We start from the raw sequence: 13,752 nt of genomic DNA, 5'->3' as shown, positions 1-13,752 counted from the left end.
TTTGTCCCAGTTTTATACAAGAAACATCCCAGGTATCCCTATGTTTGACCAATCTGATGCCTGCTTACAGTAAAGAGAGGCATAAATTTAAAAGGTAAAAATACAGAAAATTTGCTTTAAAATGACAAAAACACACAGGAAATGTGACTATACTGACTCACATTAGTGCAGAATGCATAATAATGTTCCTTAATTACGCACTCAATTCACAATTGTATTATTACCAGCCACCACAAAGCAAGGATGTCCTAGTTTGTTTTATTTTGAAAATCTGGTCACCCTAGTAAGGCTACTTTTTACTTATTGCAAATCAATGGCAGGTCTATGTAGTCTGGGCAGTGATGTTAATACTTGCCTAGTTGTGTTCAAATAATAACCTAGGCATTCCCAAGGTCTAACCCTGATAATTCACTAAGGGCTAATACACTATAAGACACTATTTCAGAGTCTAACGATAGGTTAATGATATGAAAATGGAATAGTGTACAGTTGTCAGGTTGTCAGGCCAGTGACCGCTGCACTTTGGACGCAGCCTGTTCTGTTGACGTCCCTGTCAACAGCGCGTGGACAATGACTTTCTAATTAGCTTGATTAAACGCAGGTGCCCATCTGCCAGGCAGCACGAGCGCTCTCCGGCAGCACGCTCCCCATTGGTCCGCCGCTGCGTCCTGCACGCTGACGCCGCACCCGGAAGCTGGCGGCTACCTGCTTTGTTATGTTTTGGTCGGAGTTGAAGTAGAGGCAGGGAGAGCGTGGCGAGAGCGGCACAGGACCGCTCATTAAATGGGGCGAGCTCTACCGGGCATGGAAGATGAAGGACCCATAGCTGGTCAGTCTACGATGCCGAGTTTTATCAGCAGTTTCGAGGACGGGAGGGCCAAATTGTCCCGCAATCTGTCGACTGAAACTTCCTACTCCGATGCCAAAGTTGAGCGATCGGTGATTGATTTGAGCGGCCGTGTCACCGTGTCGGACTCACAGCTGTCCTCCGTAGAGGTGGACGGGGGCACGGAGGAGCGCATAGGCGAGGAGGAGGAGAAGGATGCGGAGGGTAACAACAACAACAACTGCAACAGCGGCAGCAGCGGGGGAGGCGGGGAGAGGCGCAGGGCCAGTGCAGTGGAAATAATACTGAGGAGGAATTTCGGAACCGTCTCTAAATCTCCATCACTTTGTCTTAATGTTTGCACTCGGACTCCGTGTGAACCAGAGGATGACAACCACCAAAAAGACACTACAACGAGCGGAGATGATATTGGGGATGAGAAAAAGTCGAGTCAGGAAACGGACGAACCCGCAGTCAAAAACGAACTCACCCTGAACGATACTGGGGACCTAAAAGGAGTTGGATTTGCTTCTACTGAGTGCCAAAATGTTAGTGATAATGATGGAAGCACAATAAGTTCAGTGGAGTCTTTTAATACCAAAGAACACGTGTATTGCACTGTTTACTGCATTGCCAACGACAAAAACTTAAAAGATTATGATTTACCAAACCACTCAAACGAAACTCTGGCTCTTCCTGACCATGAGGCGTATTCTATTCCACAACTGGAAATGGAAATGTACCCCAATTCGAGCCCAGAGCCGGATCTGTATACACTGGAAGACCTGGTGGATCCAATCGCAGACTTGTCCCGCCGGCTTTCTATGGAACAGGCTGGTGCAGAGACTAATGCGCAGCTTTGCCGGGTGTGCCTCGAGTTAAAAACGATCTTACCCCTGCCCTGCTGTGGGATGGAAGTGTGCGAAGAGTGCCTGAAACTCTACGTCAGCTCGCAGGTTGGTGATGGGACGGGCCGGGGCAGCGGCGTGGTGCCCAAAATGCTGTCCCACAATAAAAGCTGGGTCAGTCTCCAGCTGGTGCCAATGCCCTTGCGCAATTACGCACGTGCTGGGTTATGTTGGCTTGCCTACCTTAAGACAAGCACATGATGTTCTGAAATACCAACTACTGAGATTACTGCAGTTCTTTGTCTTAGTGAGTTATCCATATCACAAAACTCAGTACTAAAACTGCAATACTACATTTCATAGTTTGGGTTCTTCGTCAAAAGTGTTGTTACATAGCCTAAAGCTCAAATAAGATGCCATATTGAATTGAATTTAGGGCACTAGCATTGCACATTTATGTATTTTAAAGGGAAGTACGTTTGAATACATATTTTTTAGGAACCAGTCATGCAGGTACAATAAATATAAAGGTATAAAATTACTCATCAAAAAGCTATTTAACCATTATCATACAATAACATACTAACAATACAAAAACTTACTCGCCCTATTTAAAGTTTGTGTAATATTACATTATAATTGTATTACCACATTGACGCTGCTTATCCTCTTGTTTGTCCCACAGTTACTCTAAATATAACACTGCCTACATTCCAATAAGTATCAGTCATTAGTATTGCGGTAAAAAAAAACACTGGTCCAAAATATGACACAGCAATTTGGGACAATACAATTAAAGTGTTTTGCCATGCATATATTATTTTGTCACTTGTCACACCTATCGATTACCTGTCCATCCAGCCAAGATAATTAATAATAGATGAGGCTTTTACTGCCATTTATTATGTACCATAGAACTAAGCACTCTGAATTTTGAGGCACGTTGCCAAATGCTGTTTCTAACCATTGTGTAAGTGCACTAGGGCAGCCATTTTTCTCCCTAAGTGCCTTGTCATTGAGATGGTTCAACTTTGTAGTCTTCTGGTCTGAGGGCTTCATGATGAATGCTCTAATGTCTGACGAGTTTGAAAGTTGCGCTCTTACATTTTGTCTGGGGAGGATATAAAGTCATTCTATTGCACCTTTTATCTCATAGTATCTTTTTAGTCTGATTGTGAGGTTGGAAAAAAGACATGAAACGGTAGACTATTTTAGATAAGCTCAGTGAATGAGATAACAGTTAGCTAAATTGTCCTGTGGAGGTGGAATGATTTTATCCCTTACTGTATTTCAATCCTATTTTGGGATGAGCACAGCAGCTGTTAAGAGTCGCATTTAAAGGCAGATCATGCAGAGCTGTAATTCTCCACAGATATGGTCCATGTTTTACTTTTAAAAGGATCATTGCAGTGCAATTCTACAGTTCCATCACAAGTAGCACTATCAGGATTACAGATTTTGAAGTGTGATTTATTGCTTAGTAACTATAGATAATAAACGATAATTGTGAAACGAATTCATGCCACTGACACAGTAACCATGAAGGCAGGTTTACTGCCCAAAATATTCTAAAAGTACAATATCACTAAAAACATGCAAGCTGCCTGCAATAAATAAATAGCAGAATGAAACACCTTTGTAGTTTGTACTTCATACAGTGCTGATTGAGTCATAGAAGACACTTTTCAGTTTAAGTTTTATCATAGTACAGAAAAATAACACGTAACCCCATGTACCCTTAATAAATATTGTCTCTGAAAGAATTATTGTTCCATCTGTCATATACTGAACAATAAACCAGTATAGTGATTGTCAAACAGTCCTACACAAAGTAGCTCCCGTTTCCTCTAATGTGGGCTCCAGTATGGGAGTAAGGACACAGTGGGTCTGACGCGTGCGTTGAAACAGCTCAGGTGCCAGTGGGGCGACCAGTCCAACCAGTCTGTGGTCATCAATGTGTTGTTGCAACAATACCAACACAGCTCCAGTGTCTGAGCAGCAGGATCCCTTTCAGAATCATGTAATGGCCTTTTACTGAGAGTGTGAATGTGCCCTGGGTGTAACTCTATCTGGGGATGTGTTCTGTTTTCTTACTCTATGGATGTGGCTGTTTGTGTGTCAGTTTAACTGGTCCCACTGGCTCTGGTGCACAAAGAATGTCAAAAGGGAAAGTCTGAAGAAGAAAGAAAAACTGCATTCCCCATGAGGACGTTAGAGTCCCTAAATGTCCTTAAATTGACAGGTGATGTAGTTAATTTAAATTATCCAATTCAGAATTTTCAATTCCAAATGGGATAGGCTGTGGCCTTAAACACACCTCTATGTCACTGCACAATGTGTGTATATGGCTGGAGTAATTAATTCAAGGAAGTGATGCAGCGTTTGTTTACTTAAAACTTTCAGCCTGTTGTTGTTCACTGTTCACAAGGTTCTCAGGCAGTTTGACATTTCCCAGAAGGCAAAAAAAACACACACCAACCCTAATTCAATTTAAGGTGATATAATTGTAGTTCAAAGGTTTTTCAACACCAAGATCAGCACAGGAATTTATTTTCCAGGAACTATGCAAAACTAAATGTGGTTATACTTAAAAAGTATGTAAAACACCTGGGACAAAGTGCACTTTGTGTAGCTCAATAATTCAGAACTATTGGCATTTTCTTGTAATTTATTTTATACTGAAATTTATAAAAAAATCAACATTTCAGGTTCAAGTGTCTTTTTGACTCAGTGGTAAACTACATCCTATCCCAACCTGTAAAATTAGTACCAGATTTATTTTTAGCATTTAATAATCTATATATTTTGTTATTATTATTTTTACTTGTATTAAAACCTCTGAAATGTGCAGGTGCGAATGGCCAAAGCCTTTGTGAGCTGCCCGAGCCCGGACTGCAGTGGTTTCCTGGAGGAGGGGCTGATGCTGTCCCTTCTGACCAGTGAGGAGGTGGCCAGATATCGATACTTTCTGGAACTGAGTCAACTGGACTCTAGTACCAAACCCTGCCCCCAATGTAACCACTTCACATCACTCAAGAATCACACCCCCAACCGCTCCGAGCACAAATACAAGGTAGGACTTTGTTTAGTATGAGTTCATAAAGTGCTAGATTAGTTTATTTGAAAGGGGACAGTGCCATTTCATAAAACACATAACTAAATATTCATTCGAATTAGCTAAGAGGCTATTTTTCATCTGTAGTCTCTTGGTCCTGATGTTAGAGAAGCAATAAAAAATAGCATTCACAGGACAAAACAGACTGTACATAGGAAATACAAACATGAGACAATACATAGAGCAAGAGAAGTACAAGACAAAACAAACTACAGGTATTTAGACCACTTACACTTAACACACAACATGCATACATTTTTATATTTTTGTTGTTACTTATTTGTACATACACTCTATATATTGTGATGTGTGAGCTTCTGTCCAAATAATTTCCTATGTGGATCAATAAAGCTTGTCTAAGTCTAACACAACAGGCTTTAGTCCTCAGCGTTGGCAGGTGTATGTGTTTACCAGCCATTCTCTCAGGTGTTTGGTGAAAACCTTATATATGGTTTGCTGTTTAATTTCATCTGGTATTGAGGTCCAGTGTATGCTCATACTTACTCATATTCTTATGTTAATTCTATCTTTATTATGCGGGAAAGCCTACGGTTTTAAGGCTATGATGGGCCTTTATTGGCATAAGTAGCATTTGAATCATCATTATCATCTTCAAAAGTCTCACAATAATATCTTGGGCTATTACAGTATATCAAGTCACGTTGCTTATTATATTATTATGGTGCAGCAAGAGATAAAAAAGCAGAGAGAACTACATACACCATGATCCTTTGCTCTGTTTCAGTCCAATCTACATGATGAATTAACCATATTGTGCAATGCATATCATGAAAATATCACATCGGGAGATTTGGATTGTTACATCCCTAATTATTACAGTTACTGGTCTATTCAGTTACAAAAATGTGCAATAAAAAAGGACATTCTGTTCTGAACTTCTAATGAGCATAAATCACAATACATGACTAATAAATGTCTATTCCACCTCTGCAAGCCACCTTTTGACAGTACATAAATAAAAGCTATAATGATGATAATAAACACAAAGTCCCATAATAAAGCTGCTTTGTCAAAATATTTTCAAAGGTTTGACTTGTTAATGTAATATAATGTACCTTTTTATATTTCACAGATTCAGTGTGAGAGTTGCCAGTTCTTGTGGTGCTTCAAATGCCACGCGCCTTGGCATAACGGTTTGAAGTGCCGTGAATACAGGAAAGGGGACAAGCTCCTCCGAACGTGGGCCAGCGTCATCGAGCATGGCCAGAGGAATGCGCAGAAATGTCCTCAGTGCAAGGTAATACCACTTTGTACTGTTTTCTTTATGATTGCACATGAGCATAGCAGGTATAGGTGTGTGGCAATAAGAACACATGATGAAAATTAGGATCACTGGAGATGGAGGAATCAATGCGGGTTAGGAGGCCAAAGAGCAGAGATGTGTGATGGATGGAAAAGCAAAGAGAATCAGAAGGACATGCAGGAACAGGCCAGTGCAGGTAATAGAAAAATGATGATGATTGCCTCAAAACCATATCGGCTAGCTTTATGAACACAGCCCGCCTCTTTCACTCCCATTATAACCAAGGAGACAATATCTAATTTAACAGGCACAACACGGGAGGAGGAAGACATAAATTACGCTAATTACCGGAATATGGAAACTGTTTGCTCACAGCAGCGAATGTTTCCCATCTGGGTTCATTTTGTGTCTCTGTTTCTCCATAACCTTCCTTTTGGAGAGGCACATAGGAGCTTGTTGGAGCCAAGAAGCCTGCAAATTGGTGTCACACTGGGTTTAGCTGAAAAGGGAGAGTTGAACTTAAGGCACGGTCGACAGCAGAGACACAGCAGCAGCCCTGGTAGCAAAGATCTATAGAGAGTAGTGTGGCAGAAGAAGAGCAGCACAGTATGATTTAGTGTGGAAAAATATGTGAATTTTAAATGGGCTCAAGTGCAGCAACTCAGCTCTGTGAATGTGCAGTGGTTTCAGTAAACAAAATAGTAAATAGTTTGTAGAGGAGCTGTTTGAGAAGTGTTAACTGAAGTGACGATGTTGACCTGAGGCTACAAGGATCTAGTGGTTTGTGAGTAGACACGTCACGATAACACATTTAGAAGTTTGATATATTGCTGAAGGAAATATAGATAATAAATGATAATACTGAAACAAATGTATGCCACTGATATAACAGCCTTAAAGATGTGTTGTGTAACTTTTCTGGTGAAGGATCCGTCACCTGTTTGTTTCTATATTATTCAATCAGAGGTGGTTTTCTAGCTCAAAAATAAGTAGAAAAACAGGCATTCTGACTGTGAGCAGGGTTGCCTCTCCACAGATCTGACCTGTAACTGGGTCTGGTTTGGTCTCCATGAAGATAGAAAGGTTTAATACCATACTGTGAAACATTCCTGACAAAGCAATAACATTTCCATGGAGACAAGCATTTCACAGACCCTTCACCAGAAAAGTTACAAAATGCTCCTTTTTAAAGCAGGATTATGCCCATAAAAATATTTTAAATGTAAAATAAGGTTATAAACTGAAACTGCAATGAATAAACTGCAGAATAAAACACTGTTATTTTGTATCTATTGTAGTCATAGTAGTTATTTATTTATACTTCTATAGCTCAAATAACAACAAAAAAACCTCACTAGTACAACGAAAAAGTCCACACAATAAATACCGGCCCCCAGTATTGTTCCATCTATAATATATTGAACCATAGGTCAATATAGTAATTATCGTGACAGCCTAATTGTGAATTTAAAGGTGCTCTATTTAACATTTCTGAATGTTTACCATCTACTTGTCTCCTACTTGTCTCCTTGCTTTGCCTGGAATGTCCCGCAATATAGCATTAAACTCATCATATCTCCAAGGACACACCACCAGGCCAAGTGACAGCCCGTCAGATCAGTGGATCAGTTACCTTGTTCATTCTAAGATATTTTTAGTAATAAAGCCCCCGTAATGGAATATGCACAAGATAGATAGATTTATTGTCATACTGTGAAACATTCAAGGCAAAGCAATTACATTTCTGTATATTGGTAAAAGTTGTATGATGTTTTTAACATTTTACTTTTTAAATTCTGTATTAGCCATCATTTCAGTCTTCACCACCTTCCCTTGCGCACCCTATCCTTATGGGCAATCTTTTACACAGCACAACATTTGAAAGCATTATGACATATCTTTACGCCATTAGCTTTTAAGTGATAATGATATTGATAGGACCTGTTGTATTTTACCAGTCATAAAAAATTATCACACATTTGACGTCTTTGTGAATTTGACTATGCCCTTCTGTACTGTATATGCAAACTAGTCAAAAAGTTACATATGATTGTTTAACCAGTGCAGTTTCTACTACTTTATTCAAATCAGTTCAGTGTGTTCAACTCCCATTCTCCTGCAGAGTTTTATAGCAGTGAATTATTTTCCTGGAAACCTCTTGTATCTGATTCCTCATGTGAAAGACTGTCATGGTTTTGTTTTTCTACAGATCCATATTCAGCGGACCGAGGGGTGTGATCACATGACCTGTGCACAGTGTAACACCAACTTCTGTTACCGCTGTGGGGAGCGCTATAGACATTTACGGTTGGTTTATATTACTTAAAGAGACATTATCTACATCAGTGATTCTCAGTCTGTGGAACATGCACCACCACGAAATGCTGGGCCCGCTGCAGTTTGACTAATTGTTTTGATATTGTAATGACTATAATTATAATCTTTTCATGTTGTCCTGCTTTAAGGTAACAATTATTTAGGACTACTTTATTGATGGGTTAGTCTCCTTTGTGGCCATGTTTAAAGGGCCAATATTGAAAAAAAAATGTTTTATCTATTACAATGTTGGTTCCTCATCAAAAACCTATCTGAAGTTGTGTTTTGTTTCATTCACACATGTTTAACACACAAATCCTGCATATTCAATTATTCTCTTCTTCTTTAAACCATACCTTCACTAGAATCATTTGGAAGATTTTGGTACTGGAATGACTATCGTAAACAAAAGATAAAATGTTAAAATGTAGCCACTAACTTGAAACTCAAAGATCAAAAGCTCCAAAATGCTCCAAAGCTCAAAATGCTGTGTTCCACCTTTTAGACAAACTAATAATTCAGCATTACTCAAACACATGTGAATGAAACAAAAAAAAACAGCTCCATGTATGTTTTTGAAGAGGTAACCACATTATAACATGGCTTAAAGCTCATAAGAGTATATTATTCATAATACTAGACCTTGACCTCTCAAACTCAAATCCACAATGTCTGATCTGATATTTTTGCATTTTTAGATTTTTTGGGGACCACACTTCTAACCTGAGTGTATTTGGCTGCAAGTACCGCTACCTTCCCGGTAAACCCCATCTGAGGCGCTTTGTCAGGGGCTCTGTCTGTGGTGAGTTATTTAAAAAGTTTTTCTTTTCTTTTCTTTGAATCTGCAGTTCTTGGAAATCTTTTAAGGCAACATCAGTGTAAAGAGATAAAAGATAAGTCCTGTTCCAACACAAAGAAGCCACTGGGGAACAAAATGTGTGGTACTACTCATTACATTGTATCACACATGAATTTTACTAGAGGATAAGCAAAGGAATACACTAGAGGAATACAACAGGCATTTTACCTCAACCAAGAATCCACAATCAATTCTAATACTTATTTGTTCGTTCCCTCATCAGTGTTTTATATTTTTATCTTGCAATGATGAAGACACCGGTATTATATGATTTTTATAAAATGTATTGAATTTCTGGCTTTGTATACTCTGCTTTTATAGCTGTAATCTGATGAAGACACCTTGTTTCTGTAACGTCATCTCACTCCCTGAATAGTGAGACAAATGACGTGCCAAACTTGGGGACCTGTGTGTCTGAGCCTCAGGCAGATAGAATTACACAAGAAAAATGGAAAACTACTAAACATAGAAGTCCTTTGATCAGTGATGCACGGCCGTCCTCCTGGACTACCACCTGTCACTGGACTCTTCTTACATGATGGATCTGATTAAGAAGTGTTCACGCATTTAATGGGGTTTGGATACGGATTATGTTCAGAGAAAATTATTGGAGAAAAAAAAAACACCCGATCCGCACTGCAGTTTTCCCATTTTTTTATTATTTTAATAACATCACAATATTTCGAGGTCACACCCTTCTTCAGACAATTATTTAAATATTAAAATGATTATAATAATACGAAATCTGGAGCTCCTAAGAACTGCATTGCAGATCTGTTTTCTTTTCTACAATTTTTGTCTTTGGACCCAGCATGCGGTCGCTACTTTTATCAGACGTGCATGTCTCTATTTACCAGTAAAAGAAAATGATTGTGAAATTGTAATTCTATTCTTGAAATTGCTTTTCATTCTGTTGTAACAAGAATAATAATATCCATGTGTGATCATCTGCGTCATAGAGAGAGCTTTGTAAATGGCGTAAAGATGCTGCAAATGAGAATGTTCACTAACACTAAAACACTTGCCACTTCAGTTATGCAACATTTTGGAATGTTTTTAATTTTTTTAAATGCTGAACAACCACTTGAACAGCAGAGTGCCTCTTCAAGTACTATTTTATCATTGAAAACCTATTTTTGTCCCCTTTTTTCTGTAACATGTTTTCAAAACTGAATTGTTTCTTGAATTTTGAGCACGCATACCACAGTACAGCATGTGGGATTTTATTGTGTAAATATAGAAACATAACTATTATTATGTGTTTATTTTACAGCCTCTAAGATACTGATAGCACCAGTAGTCATTGTGCTGGTGGTGGTGCTGGGAGCTCTCGCCCTCGTAATAGGTAATTATGTTAATTATGAACTCACATATAGCTTATAATTGAACAATACAAATAAATTCCTACCATACACTCTGAAGATGGAGAGAAAATTTACCTCTACAAATCCATTTATTCTCTTGCATATTAATGTGCATGTAGAAAATAAAGTGTCCATGCATTCAGCAGTGTCTCCCATAGACTTTGTTTAGACTGTGGAGACAAATACTTTCTAGATTAATATTTTTCTTTCATACAATTTGTGGAGTTTAAATGCCACTTTATTATTTGTATTCCATATTTAAGCAGTCTTTTTGAACTGTATAGTTACTTTTTATGTGAATGACAATATAAAGGGCAGCAAAGTTAGATTTTTGTTGTGACAATGTTTAGTCCATGTATTATGTATTAAAATCTCAATAAAATCACAATCAGTATACTAAAATAGCTGAAAGAAGCTAAATGAAACAAAATGTCCTTTTCTCTTTCAGGTTTGGTAGTTTTCCCCATCTACTATTTATCCAAAAAGAAAAAAAAGCAGCACTCTCAGGGTTCTGGACGCTGGATCTGAAACTCGTCTGGTCTCAAGGCTCCTCTCACAAACCACGCCCCTTAACAACAGACTATGCCCCTTTACACCAGGCCACACCCCTTCATAACAGACCACGCCTTCACAACAGACCACACCCACACACCTCAGGGAGCTTCCATTCTGAGTCATCTTGATTGTCTCCCACGCTCATGGAAGGTACAGGGTGATTACCAGCCTCTCAGGTAAAAACAGAGGCAGATTATAATTACTACTACTACTGCACAATTCAAGCCAAAGGGAAAGACTCTGCTATCTGTATACTGTGCAAAGAACAAAAACAACACATTGGATTATCTCTCTGGTTGAAAACTGTCAAGCCAAACTCCAAGTCTGTATCACAACACAGGATTTTATCAAGTCATATTATGTTATACTACAGTGAATATCAAATCAGAAGAAAAAACTCTCAACACCTTGCACATTGCTTCCTTTTTGTTGGCATACAAAAGGAGCAATTTGAAAACCCCTGCCCAAGTAAACACCATGGACACTGGGGAGGATGAAAACGTCTGAGTGGCTGATGAACAAACCTGAAAATAAATAAGTGCAAAGTTTAGAAGAGCAATATAACCTTGATTACATCTTTTATTTAAAAGCCTTTGCCTTTTAAATTCACACAAGCTCATATATATCTGATATACTTTAGCCCTAAGATCCAACCCCTTTGTCCATGCCAAAAGCCAAATGTCTTTATCTGAAATAAAAAAGCTGTTGTAGCCAATACAAAACATGTGGCCAGACTGACGTGCAGCCATAGCATTGTCAGATAGAGTTTATATTTGAGAAGGATGGTAGTGTTATTGTGTCTTTTGGAGTTGGCAGAGCAAACAAATCTCCACGAAAGGCCTTTGTAAAGCACTGGTAACGGTTCTGTGCAGATATGTAAGAGAGAGGTACTTTAAAATAATTGTTGAATCTATTTTTGGTTTCAAATATTCCTACAGGGTATGTTTTTAGCTGTAACAGCAGATCCAAATAGGTCTGTTGATGGAAAAATAGTTTGCATAATGTACATGTCAAGCTGCTAAGAGCACTGTGGCTTTTGCAGTGAAAGGAAAAGTCTTTAGTGTTTTAAGATTATTTAGTGCCAGTAGTTTGTAACTCATTTGCAGTAGTGAGCAGAGCACCAGTCTGCAGCAGTAAGCAGCAGATTTCTGGGAGCTTTAAGGGTCTGGAAAGGTCTGTCTGGCTGCAGTCCACCTGCTGTCCACCATTATCCTCTGACCTCTCTCTGCTGCATGGCTCTTGTCTCCTCCTTCCTGTGCCTTGGCCTCTGCTTTAGTTTGAGATCAAAGAGGACTGGTTCACTGAGGACCTCCTCTGAGAGCAGCTGAGAGCAGCTGAGAGCAGGGGAACACAGAGCTCAGGGGCTATAGCTGCTCGAGCCACTGCAGTGTCACTGTCTTGTACTGAGAGCTTGGATGTCCACCAAAGACAAGAATGTGTGTCTCCCCATACCCCTTATTTTGTTTTATAGTGACATTAAAAACAACGATAGTGCTCTTTGGACCTTTTCACAAACAATGCACTTTGTTTTTTTTCTGGATCTGATGAGGAAATACCAAGTTCAAACCAGAACTACAGAAACAGGAACAATCTGTAAATGCATGCATATTGCACTTTGCAGTGCCATTAGTTTTGCTTTACAAAAAACAGACTTTTTACAATGAGCTTGAACAGCCGGTGCTCTGCAGAGTCTGTGCTGTGTGTGAGAGGAAATGACTCGGGGATCGAATACTCTCAGGGAGTTGCTGTTCTCTCTACACAAAGCTCTCCATATGCATCATTGTGCTGCACACATGTGCAGCTTTTAAATGTTTCCCAGTGCTTTTGCCAGAGCTGTGTAACAGCCAGCCCAGGAAGTAAAACTATGAATCACTGCTGTGTCAAAAAGAAGTTTAGTCAACTTTTGTGTTTGCTTATCTCTGCCTATGATGACTGCCCAACATTTCTGATCAGGCCAAATGGGTAAATATTTTATAAGTCTGATAAGCTGGAAACTTGAAAAATGTAGTACCTTCCCATGATATGACATAGGTGCACTACAGGGTCATGTTTAACACCATTTTATCCAAATCACATTGAATCACATGTGCGTATCATTACGAAAATGTGATTTGTAATTTAAATCCGTCTATAATCCGACCCATGTCGACAGAAAGATGTTGCTGTTATGCAATGAAACAATCTCTTAAACTGATACAAATATCCAACTTTTATGTTACTGCCTTTTCTGAATGTATTCCAGAAGCAGAGAAACATGTAGTGCTTAATGCTTTGTACATGGTTACCATAGTTCCCCAATAATAAGTAATTAGTCATCTACAGTCACTGACTGAATGACATACTGTATACTGGTAAGTTATTAGTGTGTTACTGATGAATAATGGTTCTCAACCCTCAGAAAATAATTATTTACTGATAAATTAAAATGTCTACTTTTGCCATGCACTATTTTTATTTAATGATGTATGAAAATAAAATATACTAATGCCAAAAACTTAATTATTATATTTTTCAATTTGATGTAATTATTAGGATTGCTGAGACATAAAATGAAAGCATTAACCCAGATGTTGCCATTCTGTTTAAAATAAACTCTAACTGTGAC

General features: G+C 38.8%; 1 protein-coding gene across 1 annotated transcript; it reads left to right on the top strand.

Annotated features, from left to right (window-relative positions):
• Positions 1 to 666: 666 nt before the first annotated feature.
• rnf217 (ring finger protein 217) lies at positions 667 to 13,646 on the top strand. Its single transcript, XM_020939491.2, has 7 exons — positions 667 to 1,782; positions 4,526 to 4,747; positions 5,883 to 6,047; positions 8,263 to 8,360; positions 9,068 to 9,171; positions 10,502 to 10,573; positions 11,041 to 13,646. The coding sequence occupies exons 1-7, from the start codon at positions 784 to 786 to the stop codon at positions 11,118 to 11,120; spliced, it is 1,740 nt and encodes a 579-aa protein (XP_020795150.1). The 5' UTR covers positions 667 to 783; the 3' UTR covers positions 11,121 to 13,646.
• The last annotated feature ends 106 nt before the right edge of the window (positions 13,647 to 13,752 follow it).

The sequence above is a fragment of the Boleophthalmus pectinirostris genome, unplaced genomic scaffold (genome assembly GCF_026225935.1).
Source record: "Boleophthalmus pectinirostris isolate CB_2022bp ecotype Guang Dong unplaced genomic scaffold, ASM2622593v1 HiC_scaffold_13, whole genome shotgun sequence".
Lineage (NCBI taxonomy): Eukaryota > Metazoa > Chordata > Actinopteri > Gobiiformes > Gobiidae > Boleophthalmus > Boleophthalmus pectinirostris.
Note: the sequence above shows the minus strand (reverse complement) of the source record. Positions and strands in the feature narration are given on the sequence as shown.